The following is a 14,996-nucleotide window of genomic DNA, read 5'->3' on the forward strand; positions in this document are numbered from 1 at the left end:
GAAAGTAAAGTAACTTTAAACGTTAAATCGATCAGCATAACTACACCAGCTTTATTTTATATTGTTTTATGTGCTCAGAAAGACCATGTGCGAGTGTCAACTCTCAAACAATAGACAGTCTTATCTACACACAAAAATTACACAAACACGAAGACGTTTGGGGTTCGTCGATCTAAAATGCATTATTGAATATACTGACCTTTATTTTCGTATCTTCACTTCAGGAATATTACATATTTCATCGCTTTTCAGTTGCGGTTGCGTCAGGTATGAACTAAACCTGTCTGAAGCTGTTTCCGGAGCCACCCAGACTTGTTGATATTTGACACCACTAGAATGCGGCCCAAACAAGTTACCATGGTAACCAATTTTCCGCCAAAATAGCTAAAACTGTTATTACGCTGTCATCACATCATATCATCAAAAATGAATCTATTTTAAATAATAAAATATTTAATAATATATAAAAATAAACTTGATGCAAACTGTGAAATACACATTGTGAAGTACTGCAACACATGCAAAATCACCAATGAATCAAAGTAAATAAAATGTTTGAATACCATACCGTAATTTATTAAAATAATAAATGTATAGATTAAATTATAGGGGTATAATTAAGTTAAGGTGTGCTACTTTGTCTAAAATAAATAAAATAAACACTTATTGATTAATTTATTTTAAAGTATCTAAAAACATAATTTAATGACAAGTTACATGCACTTATTTATTTATTTATGTATTAATTTCTACTTAGATATTTAAAAGTAAACTTATTTATTTAATCAAAGAAGAATCTGCTGTGTGCGTGTTCGTGTGGCGATTCTTGTCCGTACATGACATATGATTTCTAAAAGAGCCGGATAATCTCGTTCTGCAGACTGTCGTTCAGTCAGTTAATCCTCATGATGTAGCGATTGACACATGCGCACAACAACAATCAAGAGCCAATCAACACGCGGACGCTGCAATCCCGTTTGGGGCTTGGCTAATGAGGTCCTTCAAGTTCCATGTGTAAGTTTATTATCTCTCATATATTCATGCAGTAAATACCTCATGCTCATGCAGTTTAGTGGAACTGTTTGATGCGAATTAATACTGCAAAGGTAGCTTAATTTAAGTGTACCAAACAATCATCCGTTGCCCTGTTTGACAGGACGGGGGAGACACACAAACAATTAACTAACGTTTAATTAACTACTTGTTAATGTTAATGACTAATTAACTACTTAGTCGTCCTTGGTTGTTATCAATTGCATCACGCCCTGCTCTGTGTCGTGCATTCGCTCCAAAGTTTTGTATCGGTTTAGTTTAGTTATCAGTTGGATTCGTGTTTTTGAGAGAATTTATGTTTGGTTGTAGATTTGTGAAAATCAGCCAGATCCATGTCACCGAAATCATGATGACTGATGCTCAGAGAAGCACGAGGAGCTGCAGAGGTCAGACTTTATTCATTTTTAAAAGTCTTTAAACTAGATAAAATCTTATCTTATTTGAGAAATATTGTTTGAAGGCGATTTTGGGCTATAGAGCTGATCTCTAGTTGGTCTAAGTTGGAATAAACTGGTTATTAGATGGTTGCCAGCTGGTTCCACAAACCAGCTTGACCACAGATTTGTTTGTTGGTGTACTGTGGTAAAGCATGACATGAGAGAATAGACGGAGAAATCTTTTAAATGGAACAATTTATTGAAATCTTTGACTTAAATAAATTTTTCTTATCATGTTATGTCAGGCTTTTATGGCTCTCATAGAGCTCACACTCAAGGAGGAAAAACACTGGCCTAAACTGAGCAAAAAATTATATTCTAATAGCTTATTTAAATCACTAAAACTGTATAACAGGCTGCTTACATAAAATGTATATAAATATCCGTTGTCATTATATCTCTCATTAGTATCTCTTAAAATTATATTTAAACACTGTACAAGTAAACATAACTCCAATTTGAATTTATCGCACTTTAACAACATTTTTCTAAAAGATAATGGATATGGATAATTTCAGTTTCTTCAGGGCAGTAAATGTTCATGTTGAAATATTACCAACAATATGAAAGTTATTCTTACTTGCATAAAGAAAAACAGACCACAATCTCAAGGTGAATTGTCAGATTATACTAAAAAGCCTTTTTTTTTCTGCAAGGTTATGATTGTGTTGATCATTTAGAGACCTTAAAATTTAGGTTTGAGGTGGTCTACCACTTTGAACCAACAAATAGCCAGTTTGGACCTAAAACCAGCGACCATACGAGGCAGATTTGTCTTTTTTCCGGTGACAGGTTTGAAGAATGAAGATGGGTATGAAATTTCCATCCCCTTTGAGGACAACAGCCTGGATGAGTCTGGTTTCTATAATCAAAATGACCACACCTTCGATGGTATTTACTCCAGGCACGTTGTAATATGTTTGATTATCACAGTTGAGGTCTACATTGTAGTATGTTTCAATGCTTCTGCAGAGTCGGCATCAGGTCAGATCCCTCCTTGCAGTCCATACCTTCTGATTACCAGCCTCCGAGCACAACTGCAGATTTCTCTGGAAAAAAACTCCTGGCTTCAAAAACGCATTGAAGATCTGGAGGAGGAGAGGGACTTCCTGCGCTGCCAACTTGACAGATTTATTTTCACCACCAAGAGTCAGGAGAGCAATGGCATGACGGGAAAAGGTAGCTTTAGACTGCACTTCTGCAAAGTAGTGTCTTGTAATGTAATGTAATCCAATTTTATGAAGAGTTATCTTTATTTAATTTAAGAAACTGAAGCAGAAGCTGAGCCTCAACCCACCACTCTGAAGCAGCCCACCAGTCTGAAGCCACCCACCCGGAAGACGGCTATTCCTTCTCCATCATCCATGATAACACGCTCTGGAAAAATCACACTACGCAACCACAAACGCAGCAGAAATGACAGCTAACTAGTTTTTTTGTTTATTTTTAATCAATATACTGTATGTTCAGTTAAAAATCAGTTGCACCAATCTCAATATTTCTTTCTTTATCTGTAAGAGTATTATTTTAATATCATTAAAATATTATAGTTTTTGGTAGTATTTTACATTTAGATTTTATTTTCATATTTGAATGTTTAACAATTTTGTTTTGTTATTTTCAAAAAATGTATCTATATAGTTTAATATATCTATTAAGCTTTAGTTTATTTATTTGGTTTTAGTTATTTAGTACTTTAACAATCTAAATGAAAACAATAAATGTTACCATGGCTTAAATAAAATAAAATTTCAGTTAATGCTTATTTTATTTCAAGTAATGAAAATGTTTTTTTTTTTTTTTTTATGGTTTTAGTTTTACTTTAGTCAACAATAATGACCCTATAATTAAAACTGATCTGCAATGAAAAAATTTTAATTTTAAATTGTAAATTGTTTATTTATTTTTAACTTTTTGTTATTCACCTCAGATCAAGAAGACGAGGAGGTGATTGAGGAGGAAGAGTATATAGCAGAGGAAGACTTTGTGGAAGAGGAGCAGGTTATTACAGATGATGATGGCGACGATTCAGATAGTAAAAGCTTACGTAAGAGCCGTTCAGGCAGGCAGAATGGCCAGACAAGGGTGAAAAGACGACGTGTTTTCCGTATTGCGCGAAGCATGGAAAGACAAAGAGGTGAGGTTTTTTTTTTTTTTCTTTCTGTTTCTATATATTTAAAAGCAACTCTCTATATTTAATAAATGTCTAATAACTGCAATTTTGTTTGCAGTTAAAGACCCTGCTGGTGTTCTGCTTCGCTACAATAAGATCCTTGTCACCTATCAAAAGTTGAAGAGCATGTCAAGAGCATTTCAGGTCCATGGGGTTGACCGAAACACCGTGGCCTCCACCACTCCTATTGCTGAAATGCTTTTGGTTGCTCCTGAGAAGGTATCTGAAGTTGGTGAGTTTGATTCCTCCAAGGAAAAGCTTCTGGATTATGCAAGACGCTGCTATAAAGCTCTTGACGAGAACGCTCATGCTAAGGTGCAGGCCTTGAAGAAAAACAACCTCTTGCTGCCCATTTCATACAGGTTCAGACACTAAATTTCCACAACTGTATTCCTTTTTTGGGGGAGGAGCCAGCACTGTTGACACAGTGGTTTGGATACTATGGAGTCCATTCATTGACCATTTATGGGCTTTTTTTCTTTTCTTTTTTTTTTCTCCCTACCTCAATTCTAGATCTAAACATTTGGAGTGAAAAACTGTTCAAATCCCAACTCTATGCCAACTGTGTTAATGATGATGATAATTCTTCTGACAAAATGTGTAGATTCCAAGAATGACCAAACATTTGGGCAAATACTGTACTGTAAAAAAAATAAATAAATAAGTGGGTAAATAAATAGTAAGCCACTGTATGTAAAGGGTTACCTTTTTCTTATTTTGTAGATATGCTTAAGTTTCTTACTGTAAAGTTTGGAATCTCCATCCTTCAATGAAAGGGTCTTGTTTGAATTCATAATTTGGGGATCACTCAAGGTACTACTTTTCTTTAATATTCTGACCTTTGTGATCACATTTGGATGATATGAGTCAGACTAAAGATTATTGAATAAAAGAAAAGTTGACCAGCTTGGTCACCATCATCTTCAGAGTTTCTAAACTTTCTACATTTGCTGTGAAATAATAAAGGAGCAACTTGTTCTTTAATTAGTGGCCTTGGCTATAATGAGCTGCAGTTATTTTCCATTCAAAAACTAGTGCGAGAAACTCAAAGAACAAAGAGAAGTAGGTTACTGAGCTTATCTGTTTATTGAAATCACTAGGGTTGAAGTGTATTGCTGTCTCCGTAAATGACTGTGGCACACCAATGCGGTGTTATTCTGACAAATCATTTCAGACTCCACAAATGAAGCCTTTGTTTAAAAAAAATACAAACCCTTCCTTATTTGTTGTAATATGTGACTATTTAAGCACTTTTTTGTTATTGACAAAGGGGAAAATAAATTGTATATAAATTCAAAATGTGTGATTGTGCAATTTTTGCATGCTTTGGGTGTCGGTCATGCTTAGGAGGTTACAAGCAAAAAACATTTTGAAGACTTTTGAGATTATGGATTTAAAATATTATTCACAAGAAAATGTTGGTCACTACATTCCTTACTAGTTCATGGTGTGCCTATAAGATTAAATATAATGCTAAAATTGTGTTTATACATTGCAACTTCAGTTTAAAGGCTTGACTGATGTTTTTGTGATCGTGATTACCTATTATTTTTCCTATAGTATTATGACTAATTTCAAAACCATACCCTGCTGTTATTAAACACATCTCCAATACAGTATGGAAGAGCTTTCAGTCATTTTCAACATGATCTCCACTATATTCTTTTTAAATAGGACATTTCACGTGAAATCTAAAGTAATCAAAGCTAAAATGACTTGTGGATGATAAGTGGATGGAAATCGAAAAACTATTCCTCCAGGCCTATAGGGGGCGTACGGCGCCAAAGCTCTTGTTGAGAGTGAGTTTTGTGCGGTGAAGAAACAGTCAGCGCATCCGCCAACGCGGAGTAAGCGGTTAGCTTTTTTTTGGCCGAGGCAAGCTAGACTTCAGCAGAGTCAATAATGACAAATAACAGCATTTGACTATCAGGGAATATATCTAAAGAGCAAATCGTTACATATAAGCGATTTAATCATCTATTTTGCCGACGGGAACCTTTTATTTTCCTGCATCCTTCACCGGTTGGAGTTAGCATTAGCAGCTAACAAGCAAAGCGTTTATTTCCCCCTGCACGAAATTTACGTGGTTCGGAAAACTTTGTATGCTGGTGTTGCATTTTAAAACATCTATATTTTTATAGTCCGTCCCTTGAAATTGCGCGTGACTGAGAAAGCTATTTATAAGCGAAAGAGCGTGTTAACTTAAGTTTCTGCTTAATATCAAAACACCAGGATGTCTGATTTCGATGAATTTGAGAGACAGCTTTCTGAAAACAAACAAGGTGAGTATAAATTTTCATTATTGACTGCTCTTAAACAGTAATCGCTTGCATAACATCGTAATAACTAAACATGGTGTTTGTTGTCAGTATAAATAGTCACGTATTGATGCTTTTACGGTAATGAAACCCATTCAGCGCTTGAAGTATATTGTTGTCTTATGCTTCACCTATAAAGAAAAGAGATCTAAAAAGCTGTAAATATGCATAAACATTTTGAGAGTTGGTAATTGTTGATATTTACTGACTGGATACTTATTTTATGTAAATTATGCACAGTTGTTTGGATATAAAGGTGTCAACAACAGCTCAATGTGCTTATAATAAGTCTTATATTGTTATAATGTTTTGTAGTCGCAATTGAATTTTTAAAAACACATTTATAATAAGTGCTGAGAGGGTTTTATATGTGAAACTTCAGCTCACGTGACTTTTTGTGATAACCGTTTTAGAAATTGCATGTCGTTTGAAGCTTTGACGTTTTGTCTTGCATGATCGGCTTGTAACTTTAGGCTTGTAACTTTAGTATTGTTATCAGATCACCTGCCATTAGTGACGCATTTTGCATTCTGTTAGTAGGACTTGTTGCATATATGTTGCAATAACTTCCTCTTTCCCTCCAGTTCGCAGCATTTATTCTGTTGTTTTCCTGTTTATTATTATAAATCTGCTTTGAAACAATCTGTATTGTATAAATTCAAATGACTTGACTTAACCTCTCTCATTCTCTTCCGCACAGGTGACAGTCTAAACGGTCATGGTGGGTATCCCAGAATGAGGTTGTTGCTTTCCATCTAATCTTCCTTTTTTCCTCCAGATTCTCACTGTGAAAACTGAAAAGCTGCATAAACTCTCTCTATCTTCTTTAATTCTGCAGCTTTTTTGGGCTGCTGCTTCTTTTTCCTTTTTCTTTCCTTACTCCTGTTTGCTTCAGGAACCTGCAGCTTTGTCTCATGTTTTTGCATGCTTATGTTTTGCATGTTTGTCTTCCTTCTGTCTCAGAGCGGGACAAAGAGAACCGTCACCGGCGACGCAGCCCATCACGCAGCCGCAGTCGAGAGAGGAAAAGGAGAAGCCGAGAGAGGAGGAGTAGGGAACGCCGCAGTGACAGCAAGGACCGCCGCCATAGACGCAGGTTAGAGTTGTTGTCATGTTTTATAAGGATGGTCCAGCACAGAGTGAGAGCTTTAAACCTGTTTATGTAAATACATATTTAAACACCTGATTTTTTGCAAGTTATTGAAGCCTTGCCAGCAGAATAAAATCTTATTGTTCAGCCCTGTTGTAATAGATGCTGTTATTACAACATGAGTCACTCGATGCCCTGAATGTAAAACTGAAGTAGTGCACAGTAATCAAAAATAAAGCAAGTTACCCAGTTAAATCATTAATCCAGCTCTTAAACCTCTTCCAGTTGTTTATGTACGTGGTTTAAGCTACTGCAAAGTAGCTACATGTCAAACCCTGTTCTTAAATGTCATTTCAGTGATCATACTCAGAACCATCCCCAAGAGAATGTCAGGTAATACTGCAGATGGGCTGACCCTGTTTTGCCAATTATTATTTTTTGTCTGCATCTTACAAGTTCATGTAACTTTTTGAAGGCATTTGTCAGATGAATTACTACATTGATTTCTGTGTTAATAGGAATAGTTATTTCACCCAAAAAATGAATATTTGCTAAAACAATTCCTCACCCTCAGGACATGTAGGATAAGATGTAGATGAGTTGGTTTCATCATCAAAACAGATTTTGAAAAAAGCGTTACAGCATTACTTGCTCACCAGTGGATCCTCTGCAGTGAATGGGTGTCGTCAGAATAAGAGTCGAAAGAGCTGATTAAAAATATCACAATAATCCACACAACTCCAATCCATCAATTAACGTCCTGTGAAGTGAAAAGCATTGCTTCAGGCTAAAATATGAGTCCTCTATTCATAATATTGCTTTCTCCAGTGAAATTTTTTTCTTGTCTGAATTGGGAGAGAAAAATGCACAGATCGAGCACTGTTTATAAACAAAAACAGTCCAAATCAAATATGTTGGTGGACTTTGATGTGAGGGGACGACAGGGGATGGTCTTTTCACTGGAGGAAGCATTATTATTGACTATATTTTGGCTAGACATGACAGTGTAAAGTTAAAAGTGAATTATTGTGATGTTTTTATCAGCTGTTTGGACTGTCGTATTAACGGCACCCATTCACTGCAAATGATCCATTGGTGAGCAAGTGATGCAATGCTAAATTTCCCAAAAATCTGTTCCAATGAAGAAACAAACTCATCTACGTCTTGGATGGCCTGAGGATGAGTGAGTTAAGCCGATTTTAATTTGTGAACTGTTCTTTTACAAGCCTTCTTTGTGTGTGGTATTATGTTAGGTAAAATCTTTTTAATCGGTGCTAATTGTAACAATTTTAGGTTATTATTATGCAGTTTTTGATTTCTCTACTTTTCACTAGGATTTTAAGGCATAATATAAAATATAATAAAATTAGCTCTGTCAGATAAAAATTCATCCTCGTCATATTCTGGAACATTTAATATACCAGTTAGATACAAATGAATTAACTTCAGTACTTTTCTTTTTCTCTCTGCCTTTCTATAAATCAGCCGTTCTCCTCAACGGGAGAAAAAGAAGATAAAAATTAAGAAGTACTGGGATGTACCGCCTCCTGGCTTTGAGCATATTACACCCATGCAGTACAAGGCAATGCAAGGTGAGGGACGTATCCTGTCTCATACCCACTCATTCTGTTTACTCAGTAGAGATGTGCGTGTGATACCGGTAGAGAGCTTTTTTATGAATTTCCATAATCATGCTATGTATTATCAACTTAACATTTTTATGAATATTGGAGTTTTTTTTTTTTTTTTTTTTTACTTGTATCACCCACACCTATCACTAAGTATGATTTATTCTGTTCCTTGCTTTCTGTTTATTGTATATGTTTATTTTTATTTTTTTACAAACATCTCCTGATAATAACAATATAATTTAATCATTCATGTTCTGTTGTTAATGGAGTTATTTTCTCTGTCTCTCCCTCAGCTGCTGGTCAGATCCCCGCTACGGCTTTGCTGCCCACCATGACGCCAGACGGCCTGGCAGTAACACCGACCCCGGTACCCGTAGTGGGCAGTCAGATGACTCGCCAGGCTCGCAGACTTTACGTTGGCAACATCCCATTTGGCATCACAGAGGTGTTAAATGAACACTGTTCACATAAAAGAATTACTCTGCAGGGCTTTGGAGAACAGATCCACATAGAGAACACTGGCACGATTATATGTATTATGCAGAAGCATATTGCATATTAAATTGTGCATTCTCATTTCCTCTGTAGAACTGCACATGCCATTATTCATTGGTCACTTAAATGTAATCTTTAAAAACATCTATTGTTTAGAAAATCTTATTTAATCTAAAGTTGTTTTCAGTGTGTTTTTTTCTTATTTAGTTATTGTTTACAACATGAAATTACATATCTGTATGTTAGTATCGGTGCATCCCTTTTAACACTATTAATGTCCTCGCATTATGTAACAAATTCCAAACTTTTTCCACAGCTCACTTATTATAATTCTTCCTCAGGAATCTATGATGGACTTCTTCAATGCCCAGATGAGACTCGGCGGTCTGACTCAGGCCCCAGGAAACCCTATCCTCGCCGTCCAGATTAACCAGGACAAGAACTTTGCTTTCCTTGAGGTGAGAGATGCCTATATTCACTGACAGAGGCTTATATTGCTAATAAATAGGTAAGCTGTATTCCTTACAATTTTCCTCCTTCAGTTCCGATCGGTGGATGAGACCACACAGGCCATGGCATTTGATGGCATCATCTTCCAGGGGCAGAGTTTAAAGATTCGCCGGCCACACGACTATCAGCCATTACCTGGCATGAGCGAGAACCCCAGCGTATATGTCCCGGGTACACAGACTTTACATTTCCCTCTTTACTCTTGAGATCTCAGATCACAACAGACATGACATTTTCCTTTGAATACAAATAGCTTCAGCATACATTTGTATTACATTTGCATTTGCAGGTGAATTAGTTTCATTTAAACTTGACCCTAAGGAAATTAGCCTGTTAACAGGCTGTTATTTCTATTCTCTTCATTTCAACCCTCTCATTTTGGTCTTTCAGTGTATTATTTTCTTCTGCCAGTCAATTGTCTGTTAATGGCTGTTCTCCATCTGCTCCACAGGTGTGGTGTCCACTGTTGTACCAGACTCTATTCACAAGCTTTTCATTGGTGGTTTGCCAAACTATCTCAATGACGACCAGGTTGGTTACAAATGGTTTCTAGTAGAAAGTCTATATAACACACATATTGTATAAGAGCATATTTTAGCAAATTTTATTAAGTCTTTTTAGATAAAAAGCCTAATATACCTTGAAGCTACTTTTTATTGTAAAGAAATGGGGGGAAAAAAACATTTAAACCAGTAAAAGTTTAAATTTAAACCAGTAGTTTTTTAACCATGGGAACCGAGGCTCGTTAGGGGGCTTTAGGAAACTTTCAAGGGGACCTCAAGATGCTTTAAAGGCATCAGGCAATTTCTTAATTTAATTCACCCCCTCAATAACTGTATTTTTCTTTGGAGAACCAAGATTCCCATGGTTTTAGAAAACCTGGATATGAAAATAGCCCAATTTTAATAATGTTATTTCTAGACCTGTAAATGGTCATGGTAATTAAAAAAAAATGTAAATCTAGATTCTTATCTAGAAAATCGTGAACAACTGGAAAAGGCATGCAGACCTGCCAACCTTGGAAATGTTTTTTATAGTTAAGTTAAATCCTAATATGGACAAAAGCATCCAGCTATTGCTGTAACTGAATAAAAGAAGATAGAATCTATTTGCCTTTGAATGATGAAATATTAAGCCAATAAACACTCGACTGCGACAATGTATAGTTTGTCTGTGTTCTTAAAACCACCTTGGGTATTTTCATAATAATTAAGTATATTTATAATCCATCGCTAATCGACACAGCCTTTATTACAGTAGAGAATATATATTTCTGCCTCATTCTGTGATAAGTCACAAAAGTAAGTTATTTCTAACATTCGACTGATGTTGTTTAGTATGTTATAATGTTGTCTTTTGTTGGACAGCAGGTTTAGAAATGCTTCTCATTACAAGTCATCAAGAGAAGATGTTTCATGTGTGCTGCTTTTTCAAATGCTCCTTATAAGCGGGAGGAGCGCGTACACTCACGGGGACACACAACCAGAGCCAGTTTGGAGAGAAATTAAACGCACGGAAATTATTTAAACACAAAACCGAAAGAAAAAAAAGGCTCTGATTGGTCGAACTCTTCTTCTTTTTCTGTTGCTTGATTTGAGTACTGCATGTGGACAGAGGCGTAACCAGGGTTTTGCATAGTTTAGAGTGACAAATCGTACCAGCGTACTTTGAGGTCAAAATGCGTACAGGTTGGCAGGTCTGGTCATGGGGCCTTCAAATATTGTTGTGGACAATGTGGGGCCTTGGGGTCAAAAAGGTTGAGATTGAGAATCATTGAATTAAACTGCAGAAAATAATGAGTAAGTTATATTGAAAAATTGAGCTAGTAGGATAGATTGCATTATTCCTAAACACCATAAGAACCAACACTAATTTGTGGTAATTTTGCCCAGATTGTGCTCAGAAGGTGATACATGCATATTTGACACAAGCAAACACACAGCAGAAAATGTTAATGGAAAAGCTGAAATGTTTTTAGCACAAAAATCCTTTACTAACGTTTAACGAAACTTTTTTTTTCTTCCTGTTGCTTTTTCCTGCTTATGTTCGGTGTGATATAGCAATTTGAATGCATTTCTTTGTGTCCTCAGGTTAAAGAGTTGTTAACTTCTTTTGGACCTCTCAAAGCCTTTAATTTGGTTAAGGACACTGCTACCGGCCTCTCAAAGGGCTACGCTTTTTGTGAATATGTGGATGTTAACATCAATGATCAGGTGAGTTGGCATGGTTAGATTTTCCACAGTATCCATGGATTTTAACATCTTTTGGCCCACTTTAACAAAGTTAATCTCTTTAATAATTTTTTTTCCAGGCTATTGCAGGACTGAATGGTATGCAGTTAGCAGATAAGAAGCTGCTGGTTCAGAGGGCAAGTGTTGGAGCCAAGAATGCCACACTGGTGAGCATGGAGTTCAACTTACAATATTTTGTATATTATTTTAAAATGCATTCAAAATACCCTTTTTAATTTCTTAATACACTACTGCTCAAAAGTTTGTATTTCTAACCATATAAATGTCTTTACTGTCACTTCTGAACGGTTTAATGCATCTTTTCTGAATAAAGTTTTAATTTCCTTCTTTAAAAAAAAATTACTGACCCAAAACCTTTGAACGCTTACGGTAGTGTATATATTCCTGGTCTCAGCATGTTGTTCCAAAAAAAGTCTTTAATCAAAGTGTAGGCAGCACTTCCTAGGAAAAACCTTGATGAGTGAGCTCATTATTTTAAATGAGAAATTTTTTCTCAAGCTGTCTTCGTTTCCCTTCACTAACTCTTTGTAGACAAGTATAAATGAGACTCCAGTGACGTTGCAAGTACCGGGGATGATGACGAACCCCATGGTGCAGATGGGCGGTGTTCCCACTGAGGTCCTGTGCCTGATGAACATGGTGGCTCCAGAGGAGCTCGTGGACGATGAGGAGTACGAGGAGATAGTGGAGGATGTCAGGGACGAGTGCTCCAAATATGGCCAGGTCAAGAGCATAGAGATTCCCCGGCCTGTCGATGGCCTTGACATCCCTGGAACCGGCAAGGTAAGCTTTACCAAACCAGCTCAAGTGATTGAGGGCCATGGACTTGGTCAAACTCTGCGGTTCTTCAGTCCTTACGTAGCTGCTGATTAAAGCACTTTGACTTTGAACCCTCCAGCAATGAACATCTGGTAGCGCTACACAAACATACACAATCCATCTCACAATCTGTTTTATTTTTCCAGATCTTTGTGGAGTTCACATCTGTTTTCGACTCCCAGAAAGCCATGCAGGCCTTAACGGGGAGAAAGTTCGCCAACAGGGTGGTGGTGACCAAGTACTGCGATCCAGATGCTTACCACCGCCGAGATTTCTGGTAGAGGAAGAGAGCAAGAAAAATAGGATGGAGGAGTAGCAGCTTTGCGATAACTCATAAAAAGAGAGAGAAATTGAGGCAGAGATGACAAAAGGGGGAACATTTTTTTTTTGTACTCTATAAAAAAGCCAAAAGGTGAATGTTCTGTTGTTTTTTTTCTTTTTTCTGGCTGAGATGATTTGTGAGCAATTATGGGAGGGCTTTTGCTTTCCTTTGTATTTTAAGAACATTAGCGGGAGATATTCTGTTATACTGATTATACTTATTCTGTTAATAAAATTACTATTTTTTAATTGTATACTGAAACGAATGATGTAAAATCGTGGCCATCAGAGAAGACGAAAGAACTGTTGATACCCAACCAAATGTTCATATTAGCCAGGTAATTCAAATGAAAAATCACATTTCGGTCTCTTACCTTGATTTTATCTTTTTATTTCTCATTTTGAATGTCCCACTGTGAAAGACCCTTCTCGGAAATCATTCGTCTTCTCTGTTGGCCAACTCACCACGTCTCCCTCCCATTTTGTAGCTTTTTGCAGTTCATATCTCCAGGTATTAGACTGTCCCAGTTTTTGTCTGGCTTTTTTCTTAAACTTAGTCTCTTCCATACATATCACCAACCCATTAGATGGTGATGGCATTTGTCCAGTGTGGCACCTTTTCTGTACGTGTGATGTTTTTTTTCCCCTCAGTATAATAGGCCACTTTTGATAATAAAACTCTTGGAAGTATGATCAGTTGTGAATCTGGTTGTCATTGATTTGCGAGACGCTGCATGCCACTCTGTTAAGAAGCAATATGTAACATTTTTGTACTTTATTTTTGGCCGGTCACATGACTTTTTAAACTGAACCAATATTTTCTTCACCTTTGGGTCTAAGTATAAACATTTATTCCCTCTGTACATCATGTTTGGAGTATGTTTTATGCTGCTTATTGCTTCTTACATAGTACAGCATTATCAGACTTGTATATTTGCTGATTTTACTAAAATAGAACCATTTAGTGAATGCTAATACCTGAAATAATACACTCATGTACCACAAGTGTCTATAATCAATGACAGATTTTCGAATGTTCCTAACTGAAGAACTATTTAGTGTTACCTTTTCAAAAGACACTGAAGTTTATTTGCTTGTGGAGGTCGTGATTGCTTCATCATAGTCGTTTAGCTTGTTATAGGACGTCAGATTGAACTGGGATGTATTAAGATGCAGTAGAGGGACTGGTAGTTGTGTTGAACTGCTTTTATGAAGTCTCTTGTGAATCTGAACCAAAGTTAATCACTTCTTTCTCCCTCTCTTTCTCTGTAAAGTTGAAGGGTTTTCACTGCCGTGCAGCAACATGCTGCAAACACTTTTTTTACTAGTGTGTTCATTTAATTGTACTCTAATCATGGTTGTTGTGGTTTCAACATCAAGGAGTGTTAACAAGCATGTTTGGTAGAAACCTGAATAGGCCTATTGTGTGTTTTTATGTCAGCTTGGACAGTTATGTTCATAGTGTGTTGATATGTGTTTCAGTCTCAATCTCTCTGTTCATTGAATAAGTTTGGTAATGTCTTGGTTTTCTTATGCAAACAGTAGTAAAATGCTTTTACAATCAACAGTCTTTTAATGGAATAGTTTTTTAAAGCATTTAAAAATCACCAAAAAGCATCTTATTGACAGTCATAAAAGCAGAGCATAAATCATCAGCAAATGAAAGTATGTATTAATATTTTGAATTAGCTTAGTATTTTATATCTAAGTTTGAATAATTGTTAGTTTTACTTTTTTAATATGGCTTGATTTTTACTTTTTTTTTTTTTGTTTGTTTAAATACATTAGCATTTCTAATTTTTGTTGGTTTTTCATCTAGCATTTACGTTTTCCTTTTGCTTTAATAACAATTTGAAAGATTTGAAATTCAGGTTAATTTTTCATGTCAGAGGAACCC

The 14,996-nt window shown here is 36.1% G+C and overlaps 2 protein-coding genes across 4 annotated transcripts; both read left to right on the plus strand.

Moving 5' to 3' along the window:
* Positions 1–934: 934 nt before the first annotated feature.
* Positions 935–4,944, plus strand: ccdc106b (coiled-coil domain containing 106b). 2 transcript variants are annotated; one of them, XM_058753663.1, is made up of 7 exons: positions 935–1,014; positions 1,363–1,439; positions 2,283–2,381; positions 2,463–2,669; positions 2,757–2,912; positions 3,421–3,627; positions 3,722–4,944. In XM_058753663.1, the coding sequence occupies exons 1-7, from the start codon at positions 992–994 to the stop codon at positions 4,036–4,038; spliced, it is 1,086 nt and encodes a 361-aa protein (XP_058609646.1). In that variant the 5' UTR covers positions 935–991; the 3' UTR covers positions 4,039–4,944. The 2 variants fall into 2 exon arrangements, with proteins under 2 accessions (XP_058609646.1, XP_058609645.1); XM_058753662.1 differs by lacking the exon at positions 935–1,014 and adding an exon at positions 1,055–1,106.
* A 530-nt stretch (positions 4,945–5,474) lies between these two features.
* Positions 5,475–13,792, plus strand: u2af2b (U2 small nuclear RNA auxiliary factor 2b). Of its 2 annotated transcripts, XM_058754206.1 has the most exons (13): positions 5,475–5,945; positions 6,682–6,702; positions 6,945–7,077; positions 7,429–7,464; positions 8,557–8,663; positions 8,996–9,147; positions 9,539–9,655; positions 9,740–9,878; positions 10,159–10,238; positions 11,798–11,920; positions 12,019–12,105; positions 12,491–12,742; positions 12,925–13,792. In XM_058754206.1, exons 1-13 carry the CDS (start codon positions 5,897–5,899, stop codon positions 13,057–13,059), a joined length of 1,431 nt encoding a protein of 476 aa, XP_058610189.1. In that variant the 5' UTR covers positions 5,475–5,896; the 3' UTR covers positions 13,060–13,792. The 2 variants fall into 2 exon arrangements, with proteins under 2 accessions (XP_058610189.1, XP_058610191.1); XM_058754208.1 differs by lacking the exon at positions 6,682–6,702.
* The last annotated feature ends 1,204 nt before the right edge of the window (positions 13,793–14,996 follow it).

This window comes from Onychostoma macrolepis, chromosome 19, assembly GCF_012432095.1.
Source record: "Onychostoma macrolepis isolate SWU-2019 chromosome 19, ASM1243209v1, whole genome shotgun sequence".
NCBI lineage: Eukaryota > Metazoa > Chordata > Actinopteri > Cypriniformes > Cyprinidae > Onychostoma > Onychostoma macrolepis.

What these genes read in the sequence shown, in the direction of transcription:
- u2af2b (XM_058754206.1), top strand. Translation starts at nt 5,897, where the DNA reads ATGTCTGATTTCGATGAATTTGAGAGACAGCTTTCTGAAAACAAACAA. An exon ending in GACCGCCGCCATAGACGCAG is followed by an intron (nt 7,078 to 7,428) that starts GTTAGAGTTGTT and finishes ATGTCATTTCAG; the next exon opens with TGATCATACTCAGAACCATC. An exon ending in GAGCCAAGAATGCCACACTG is followed by an intron (nt 12,106 to 12,490) that starts GTGAGCATGGAG and finishes AACTCTTTGTAG; the next exon opens with ACAAGTATAAATGAGACTCC.
- ccdc106b (XM_058753663.1), top strand. Translation starts at nt 992, where the DNA reads ATGAGGTCCTTCAAGTTCCATGT. An exon ending in AAGCACGAGGAGCTGCAGAG is followed by an intron (nt 1,440 to 2,282) that starts GTCAGACTTTAT and finishes TTCCGGTGACAG; the next exon opens with GTTTGAAGAATGAAGATGGG. An exon ending in CAAACGCAGCAGAAATGACA is followed by an intron (nt 2,913 to 3,420) that starts GCTAACTAGTTT and finishes TATTCACCTCAG; the next exon opens with ATCAAGAAGACGAGGAGGTG.